General features: G+C 33.0%; 2 protein-coding genes and 1 pseudogene across 2 annotated transcripts; 2 read left to right on the forward strand and 1 right to left on the reverse strand.

Moving 5' to 3' along the window:
- Positions 1,270 to 6,783, forward strand: LOC109125961 (annotated as a pseudogene).
- LOC104707529 (21 kDa protein) lies at positions 8,070 to 8,990 on the forward strand. Its single transcript, XM_010423902.2, has one exon. The coding sequence runs from the start codon at positions 8,102 to 8,104 to the stop codon at positions 8,720 to 8,722; it is 621 nt and encodes a 206-aa protein (XP_010422204.1). The 5' UTR covers positions 8,070 to 8,101; the 3' UTR covers positions 8,723 to 8,990.
- Positions 9,719 to 10,714, reverse strand: LOC104709697 (hsp70-Hsp90 organizing protein 3-like; the record flags this gene model as incomplete). Its single annotated transcript, XM_010426267.1, has 4 exons — positions 9,719 to 10,014; positions 10,108 to 10,234; positions 10,323 to 10,546; positions 10,628 to 10,714. Coding segments are annotated over 4 exons (552 nt in total), but the record flags the coding sequence as incomplete, so codon positions are not given.

The following is a 10,719-nucleotide window of genomic DNA, read 5'->3' on the forward strand; positions in this document are numbered from 1 at the left end:
GTAATTTGTACTACATACAATATGTTTCTAGTAGTGAATTTATAGTGTACTATATATATACAGTAATACTTCCTCCCAAATCTAGATACACCTTCCACATTATAAAATCTAAATGAGAAAAAAAATGAAAACGGATAAGCACCTGTGATCGCCCTAATATAAATTAATTAATTATCTTTGTATACAACATCATGAATCCCTAATTAGAGGAAGTTTACATTACTTTTATTTATAGTTTTTTTTAAATGTAAAATTGAAGCAGCGAAAACAAACGAAAATTCATATCAATTTCTAAAAATTAAATTAATAATCTATGTGAATCCGTTTTAAATAATAATAATAATAATAATAGTAGAGATGGTCCTTTGAAAACAATATCTCTAGGGAAAGTACAATACATGCATGCTCTTCTAAATATATAAAACACTCACGTACACACATAACCTCCACACACCAATGGACCTAAAGTTAACCCATCTTTGCTATTGCCTTCTATTTTTTCTTCCACTACTCTCCATATCCGCCATAGCCAAACCTCTCTCATACCCAAACCCTAGCAACAACATCAGCTTCATTGTATCCTCATGCCACGTCACTCGTTACCAAACCCTCTGTATCAAATGCCTTGCCGCCTTCGCTCCAACAAAATCCGCGGCAACGAAAAACGGTTAGCTCAAACCATATTTAGAATCGTTTAGTATCTTATATGCGTCGGTCTGTCATTCGTTGGTGAAATTAACAAAAGAAAAAAAAACCATTTCGACGGAAGTTTTTTTCTTCCTCTATCTTTCATTTCTCACGAGCCGATCCAAAAATTGGTGAATTTTTGTCTCAAGTCTCAATCGGTTGAATTGAGAGAAGAGATGAGTCGGAAATGGGTTTCTTCTAAACCCCTTGACACTGTCTCTGATTTTGGTTTTAAACCAACCGATCATCTTACTACTTAGAGTTGTGAATTCATCCAGGGTTTGGTCTCTCTATCTCAATTGCTACGATTTTTTTAACCTCTCGCTCCCTCTGTTTGTTATTTTATTTTGGTTTTGGTAAGTAAGTTTATTCGTCTTGCAGGTTGTGTTTTGGAAGCGAATCATCGCCGCTCCTCTCTTCTGAATATTCACACCTCCTTAGACGGTTTGCTCTACACGTATCTCTATTATTTGTTTCTGAATATTCACTTTGGTTCTGTTTTCTTTTCTCCTTTCTAATAACATGTTATTACTTGCCGATTTTGTTATTTCAGGTTTTGGATGATGCTTTTATCAATCAATGATGGCTTTGACTGATCTTCCTCAGGCGTTCTCATGGGTTCCTTGCTCTAAATGCATCTCTCTACTAATCGTCAGGGATGTGCCATCAGGGACCCAAATCATCTCTGTTTGGTATATGTGAGCTATCTCTTCAATTTTTTTACTGAATTTTGAGTTAAGGACTGTGCCAGCAGTTACTTGTCTAACATAATTTTATCTTTTTAATTTGATTTTTCAGGTGAAAACATCTCTCTCTCTCTCTCTCTCTCTCTCTCTCTCTCTCTCTCTCTCTCTCTTTCTCTCTTTGATGCAGATCGTCGAGGAACCGGGATTACGTACAATGTGGGAGGTTCCAAGAGAACACATTGTGGGAGTGCGTATGATTTCTGATTTTAACTTTCAAGTTACCTCACATCCAAACGCATCTCTATTATTTGTTTCTGGATATTCACTTTGGTTATTTACTTGTCAAAAATGTCTGCTATGTTTCATGCAGATCGTCGCATTGACTCAAGGCACTGGGATTGCTCTGCTGAATCTTATCATCTCGTCTGTCATTTGTTTAGGTAAGGTTTCTTCATATATCCTGTGATACATCTTCTCTTTTTCCCCCTTGATGAGTTTTGGACTTAATGTTGCTCATCTTCCTAGTGACATAGCATCTAGGCTTTTAGCCTAAAACCGTGTCTTTTATTATAGATATTTGAGGTTCTATAAGAAGAAAAGCATCAGGTTACTAACTCGTCTCTTTCCTCTCTCTTCTCTGTTTTGTATTTCTAATGCTACATCTATTAATCCTACTTGTCTCTGTTATTTCAGGTTTTGGATGATGCTTTTATCGACCAGTGTTGGCTTTGATGGACACGCTTCTTCTCTGTGCTATGTCTTCTGGGTAGTAACATCATTTGGATGGTAGTTCATTGACTAAGATTTGTCTAAATCATGTATAAAGGATCAACTTCTTCAAACTCGAGTGTTAATCTATACATTGTTCAGGTTAAGGGTTACAACCGAAGAGTTTGTTGTTAGATGATGGACGTTTTGATGACGATTAATTTCAATAATCATTGGCAAAGAGGTCTTGTATGAGGTACTGAAAATTGTTTTCTCACATCTTTTTTCGGTTATAGTGCTGTTATAAAAACGTTAGAGGATAATAGGAGTTATTTATTACTAAACTGTTGAGTTATTCGATATTAAATTTTTTTTTATCACACTCACATAGGAGTAAGAAAACCTACACATTTGAAAAAATATAAAAATTAACTGAAAATTAATTAATAAATAATAAGAAAACAAAAGAAATATTTTTTAGTTTTTGACATATTATCTTATTATTGATACTTTTTTATATATAGGTTAAAAATTTATATTATAAACCCGCGTATAATATATATTAGAGTTTCTTTAAAAAAATATTCATGTGATGGAATCTTTTTTTTTTTTTTTTAATTTAATGTTAAATTATATTCAAAGAAAAAATAGCGTTTGTACAACTAGTGCAGCGGAAAGTTGAAATGTGTTTGGAAATTTAGACTATATTAAGGGGAACCCCAAAACTTATATTCGTGTTTGAAACCAAAACTGAAGACCGTTGCATAAGCGCTGATCCCCTTGTCATTGAATAGCCAGAATCTGATCCCGTTGCGATCAATCCACTTGATTAACTGCCCAGATGAGTTAGGATGTTGACCATTTTGCCGTCCATTTCTTTCCCACCGGATGGTGTACACCACTAATTGAAAAACATAACGAAGTAAAAAACTAGCCAAAAAGTCGAGGCGATGGAATCTATTTTCGATAGAATTAACATGTATTATAGTCGTGTGACATAGTAACTTTAGAAACTAAACTTTCTATAATAATTAATAGTATATCAATCAATTAAATTTTCATAATTTTTTTAAAAAAAAAAATCATATTTTCACATATTTAATAATTTTCAACCAACCAAAAAGACTAGCCCATTATCTTTCAAAATAGTCTTTTCTAATGGACCGATTTTGAAAGGCGCATCCAAATCCTACTGATATTGATTATCATGTAGGTATCCATAAGGATTTGTTTACTAATATTGATTAAGTTGAGATGTCTGTATAATATATAACCAAGGAAAGTATGACTAATTAAATGAACTTTTGAATATAGAAAGCAATGCTACCATAAAAGTCATATGTACATAAAAATCCTTGCCACATGTTCATCATTCCATGGTTTCAATGTTATCTCCTTTATAATAAAACGGAAGTATATAATTTTGTATACTATATAATTTACACAACATTGTTTTGAATATAGAAACACAACATTGTTTTGTATACTATATAATTTACACAATATTGTTTTGTAGACTATATAATTTTAATAAGTTGATTACAAATAGGTTATAGATTAATTGATAGATTAATTGGTTACAAGTTAAATAGTGAGACAATTTTAATTTATTTCAAAAAATTTAAAGAGAATATTCTAAAGAATCATTTGATATTATCTAACTTACCATATTAATTTTTTTATTAAATTATTCATCCATATTATAATATTTTGATATCTAACTTAACATATTAATTTGTTAATTATCATTATACTTCACCTCTCATTTTTATATATGAGTCTATTTTGTAAAACAAATAAATTATCATATTATTTATTATAATTAAAAAATATTTTTATGTCCGGATATACCATAATTTGAATTTTTAAAAACAAATATAAATTGTTCAATCTATAGAATATTCAAGCTTTAGTTCAAACCATCATATTTATCATATGATTTTATTACATAATGTTTTATCCGAAAAAACTTTTTAAAACAATCACATAAATTATATTTTATATAAAAATTACAATATAAATAAAATAAATTTCAATTCGTGCTCTAGCACGGGTCTTAATGTAGTATAAATTATATCATTTGTTTGAAGAAAAGAGACCACCCTACTTTGATTAATGGTATGAAATGTTTTTTGAATAGTGAATTTTACATATTGCTGATTGGTGGTGTTTGGTATAAGGATTTTCGATGATTTTTTTTTCTTTTTTTTTTAATAAATAATTTGATTATATTGCATTTTTTTGTTTGAAGATGCTTTAGATTTCATCTTTCGATGAATTTGTTTCATCTTAAAGATCTAGCAACCAATTTTTGTGGAAACCTGAACTTTGTTTTAAAGTGATTTCTTTTGGTAATTAAGAATCCTGTCAACGAATTTTCACTCGTAATCTATCCATAGGACCATAGGAGATTAGTTTGTTAAACAAAATTTGGCGCGCAAACCATCCAATTGTATCATGCCTTTATTAGTTTTACTGATTTTGCATGAAATTATAGTTTACAAGTTTTCGGTTTTAGATTTTCAGTAGCATGAGTCTCTTATTCTTCGCCATAGTTCCACCACCCAGTTCAAGTGTTGATATTACATTTCTTTCCAGGTTAGAGATAACAATAAAAGAAGAAGGCATCGTCTCAAATGAATTGACCGGCACTTGACTGGGATCGCAAAGAAAGTTGAAAATCTCTAGTTTCAGTCTTTCTTAGCAATCCCATTCAATTTCCGTTTTGTCCATCAAAAGTGTTGTCTTCTTATTCTTTTGTGATCTCTAATCCAGAAAAAAAAAAAATGCACCACTATAACTTCAATGGACGGTGAAATTATAATTATGTACGAGAGACCAGTGTTATTTCTATACTTATTTAAACAATGTTGTCAGAAGTTTAACCCTACTATCACGTGACATATTAAAAAAAAATATCATTACATTTTACTTAATTTAATAACTAGTAAAAGAAAAGCTTATAATAATTTATAAAATAATAAACAATATTTTCAAAATTATTTAATGAAATTATTTAACAGTTTTCATTTATTATTTCAGAAATCATAGAAAATAATAACAAAATATATAGAACAATTATAAAACTAAGATTAAATATATTCATCCCTAAATCGTTTAATAATGACATATATATTTTAAAACTAAGATACAATATTGCCTAAATATATATAATATTATATCTAACTTATTAAAAACAATTTTGCACTACACATCGACGCAGTGACATCTTATTAAAATCTAAGAAATCACAAATATTATATTTTATTCAATATAGTATATAGAGCAAAAAAAGAAATAAATCAAAATTTCTAAGCACGACCGCTTCAATACGGGTTTTGTATTCTTTTCTGGATTTTACCAAATTTATATAATTCACGGATTTGAGAAGTTCGATAGTGATGAGATTTTGTTGAATCCGAGATATTTTGGGGATCATTTTGTGTGGTTGATGTTTATTTATTGTGTTGGTTGTATCAGTTCTTGAGATTAAAGACACCACCATATATGCCTAATATGAAACTGATTAATTGTTTTGTAGATCTAAGTCCCAGAATCCTAGTTTTGCGGACCTTCCATCAGAACTCCTAGATATAATAATGTCTCGTCTTATTTTAGAAGACAACATTCGTGCATCTGCTGTTTGTAAGTCATGGTGTGAAGCTGCTGTACCTTTCCGTGTAGTGCAAAAACATCCTTGGCTTCTATGCTTTCGTAACCGTGGCAAGTTGGTTGACCTCCGCGATCCATTACAGTGGAATTTGTACACTTTGAGTTTGCCAGAGTTATCTGAGTCCACTGTGTATTACTCGAGAGATGGCTGGTTACTTATGGTTATGGATAAACAAGGATCGAAAGACGTGTTCTTCTTCAATCTGTTTTCACGGGAGGTCATAACCTTGCCAGAGTGTGAGCTGGCTTTTGATAAGATTGCTCTCTTGTCCTCCTACATCAGATAACTGTGTGGTGGTAGCGATAAGGTTCTTAGAAAACTCTGTCAAGATCAACACTTGCCATCCTGGAGATGTTAAGTGGGTTGCTCGTACATTCCCTTGTTATGGAACACTGATATATGGGCAGAGCAACCTTGTCTACCACAAGGATCGATTCTATTGCTTCAACACAGCAGGAGTTTTGTTTAACTTTCACCCATCTTCCGGTAAGTGGAGTCCTTTTTATGTTCGTAAACTCAATTGCCCGTATATTTACGATAGAGAGCGATATGGACGGAAGACGAAAACAGTTGCCTTGGCAGAGAAAGAAGGAGAGCTCTTTGTAATGTTTGCATGCATGAACGAGATGCCAATGGTTTATAAATTAGTCTCTTTGAGTTGGGAGGAGGTGAGGAAGACTACACTTCATGGCTTAACGATGTTTTTTGGTTTTCATAACTCTGAGTTGAGAACTAATCTCCCATCGATGAGGAGAAAAGTATATTTCTCAAGGTTGGGATACGATGGCCAACGTTGTGTTTCGTATTCATTCGATGAAAGCATGAACAATCCGGGCAATGAATTGCAGAGTTGTATGGAACTGTGTCGTCGTCAAATCATGTGGATCGATCCGCCTCCCAAGAATTCATTGGACCTTATGTTAAGCTCTTTGGATAACAATTGATAAGGTATTTTTCTTTTTTGTTTATTGTGCTAATGTGTAACTGAGAATTTGGGAGTTTCACTGTTGTGTTTGTTTGTGTTTACCAGAACTGTTTCGGCTGTTGTATATGTTTACTCTTTCTACAGTTGACATCGAACTATTTCTGATTCTCCCTTTGTGATTGCCGATTGTTGAGAGAGACAACTTTGCAAGCCATAGATTTGTATCAGCGTTGCAACGCTCATTAGAAGAAATAGAGATTTGTGTATGAAATTTATATGTCGTTGCACTATAGTAAACATCATGAAGAATAAGGGAATGTAATTTGATTGCAAACTTAATAAATTTAACTATTCTTCCATGTTTCGAATTAGCATAGTGAATATATATTATTATGAATCTGAACTGATAAGCATTCTTAAAAACAAAACACAGAATTATTATTTAAGTATGTTCAAAAATACTTTTTGACGTCAGAATTTGAAGTTTTTTAAAATTAGTATTTAAGTATATTGGAATTATATTTTTTGATGTTTGAAGTTGAAGTTCTTTAAAATTTGATTTTATTTTTTCATAAGGTTAAGGTTAGACTAATTGTATTATCAATTCTAAATCTTCCAAATCTTACAAGTATTTTCCTTAGTACCTAAATATATTACTTGGACAATTTGACATAGATAGCATTTTAAACTATGGAAGTATTAACTTTAAAAGTAAATCTGGGAAACACCACCAGAGAATTTGTCAATTAATAAATCTGATATAATAAAATATGTAAAGATGGTAAAACATGCAAAAGCTAAATAAAGAAGACATGTGACCACCATATCCCCTTTTACATATTTATATGGTAGAAAGACAGACACTAGCTAATTTGTACTATATATTACAGCATGTTCCTCCCAAACTTAAAGTATATATGGGAAAATTATAAAAGTGGTTTCTACTAGTGAATTTATAGTGTACTAAATATAATAAGATTTCCTCCCCAATCTAGATACACCTTCCACATTATAAATCTAAATGAGGAAAACAAATGAAATCGGATAAAGCACCGGTGGTCGATCGCCTAATACAAATTAATTATCTACAAATGAAATCGGATAAAGCACCGGTGGTCGATCGCCTAATACAAATTAATTATCTTTGTATACAACATCATGAATCTCTAATTTAATTTGTTAGTAACACTATTTTTATTTATCGTTTTCTGAAAAGGTTAAATTGAAGCAGTAGAAACAAACGAAACTTCATATTAATTTTTTTTTTAAATAAATAAATTATAATCTATGTGAATTCGTATTAAAAAAACATTAAAAGAGGTGGTCCTTTGTAAACAATATCTCTAGGGAAAGTACAATACATATTGCTCGTCTAAATATATATATATAACACTCACGTACACACATAACCTCCACACACCAATGGAACTAAAGGTAACCCATCTCTGCTATTGCGTTCTACTTTTTCTTCCACTACTCTCCATATCCGCCATAGCCAAACCTCCATCATCACCAAACCCTAGCAACAACATCAACTTCATTGTATCCTCATGCCACGTCACTCGTTACCAAACCCTCTGCGTCAAATGCCTCGCCGCCTTCGCCAACAAAATCCGCCGCAACGAAAAACGGTTAGCTCAAACCGCTTTAGCGGTTACTCTAGTCCGTGTCCAGTCCACGACGATCTACGTATCGAAGCTAACTAAGGCCAGGAGAATCAAAAGGAGAGAGTACTTAGCCGTGAAGGATTGTGTTGAGAATCTTGGAGACGGCTTAGGGATGTTGGTTCAGTCGATGAGGGAGTTGAAGCAAGTGGGTCGATCCGGTCGTGGTCGGGACGAGTTCTTGTGGCGGCTAAGTAACGTTCAGACTTGGGTTAGTGCTGCCTTAACGGATGAGACAACGTGTCTTGATGGGTTCGATGGGGAGGTTATGGATGGTGCGGTGAAATCAGCGATTAGAAGACGAGTGGTTCATGTGGTTCGAGTTACTAGTAATGCCTTGGCTCTTGTAAACCGGTTTGCGGCTCGGCAGAAGTCATAGATAGATTCGTCTAATAAATTAATATTCTGTCTTTAATTAGGTTTTGTCATATCTTTCTGTTTTCTTCCTAGTGTCGTTGTATTCTTCTTCCTCCACTTAATTTTTTTTGGTGATATGTGTAGTCTTGGGAATTTTTGTTGTTTTTGTGATAGTCTTGACTTGAGTAAAGATAACAAAAAAATGTGATTTGGGTTTGTGGGGAAAAAATTGTCACATTATTTGGTTGTACTCCTAGCCACATCTCAATATATTTACGACTTGTATTTTATTCTAATTTTTCATAAAAAAAAAATTTAAATTGAGATTTCTGAAGTATATCATTCATTTGGTTTTAATGCCTCAAGTTGAATGTATGATTATTATTTCTTTATATCGGTCCTCCTTAATTATACATTTATATACTGGTCCCGAAAACACTTCAAATGAACATATATTCGAAGGAATTATATATTCAACATACTATTGTAATTGTTCATACAATAATCTTTACCATTTTGAGCCAGTCGAATGAAACCACTAATGTTTCCTACAAACAAATAAGGTATCTTTCATCACATACATCCATTTTCTCTTACACACATTTAAAAATTGAGCATTTTAAAAGATTTGGGTCATGACAGTGCTTTTTACGTCTTTCCACGTATGTGTACGCTCCCTAGTGCTCTCTTTTAGTTTATTAAATAAACCCTTCGGATTTGTTTTAGCTTTTGGAAAAGAATAAACAAAATTAGGTACAATCATGGAGGTAACAAATTAGGTTTTTTTCTGCCACATTTTCAAAACATGCTATTACGATATATAAATCTCTTTCTTTTTCACCAAATTCTAAACCATGATACACTTAACATCGGTTTACGTTTAACAGATGCTCCACAATAGAGATGACAAAACCAAACCAAGTCAAATCGAAATAAGTGTTCTGATTTGTTTGTTCTTTTAACTTAAAAGATCTAAAGTGGTCTGGTGATCACTATAACGTGCAATGCACCTGAGGCCTGTCTAATTGACTTTATAGATTAAAGGGGCACATGAGTTAACATAAACTTTAACAATAAATTTCCTTTAACACAAGGTAAGAAGATTCTCTTGGAAATCCTAAAAAGTAACCATACAACATCAGGACACAAGAACTGACCAAAGCATGACCCAAACCAAACATACGACTCCGGTTTACCAATTTACCGGACCTGAACAATACCAGCGCTAACCAGCTTCTGAATCTTGTTCATTACCATTGGAATCTTCATATGTTCCTGTGCAGCTTTCGGATTCTCTTGGAAATCCACCAATACCTGCAAAATTCATGGAAGCAACATCATCAAACAAGTCGAGGATAGACACATCCTGTGAGTAAGAAAGGACACAATTTTCATCTTTGTTTATACCTGTCTCATCACTGGATCCGACAATATGTTCTGTACTTCTGGATCTTGCATTGCCTTGGCTTGTCTCTCCTTCAATTCATCTGGTGTCAGATCACCGCGGTTTGCTTTGTTTATCTGTTCCACACACCTGACAGAAACCATAGCAAACAACACTACTTATTAGTCCGATCTCCGTAAGCTTTTAACAACAGAGAGTGAGTGCAACACTCGCAAACCTTTTAACACCATCAAGCAACTCTTGGTTCTTAGCATCATGTTTCAGACCTTCTTGATATGTCTCCATGGCTTTGTCATATTCCTTCATGAAAAACTGAATAGCTCCTTTCCTGTTGTATCCTTTGGTGAAACTCGGGTCTAGCTCAATGCATTTTTCAGCATCTTTGAGTCCTTCTGGTAATGCTCCTAGCTTTGTGTAACAAGCAGCTCTGTTGCTGTATGCCTAAAGACCGAAAAAATATTTACTTTAGAGTCCATATTTTCTGGAATTATGTGCTTAGCACAACATGCAACATGCTCTTACCCTCACGTCGTTCGGGTTTCTTTTAATTGCTTCTGAATAATGCTTCACTGCCTCTGGATACTTCTGCTCTTTAAAGAATCCATTACCTGCAT

The sequence above is a fragment of the Camelina sativa genome, chromosome 8, assembly GCF_000633955.1.
Source record: "Camelina sativa cultivar DH55 chromosome 8, Cs, whole genome shotgun sequence".
NCBI lineage: Eukaryota > Viridiplantae > Streptophyta > Magnoliopsida > Brassicales > Brassicaceae > Camelina > Camelina sativa.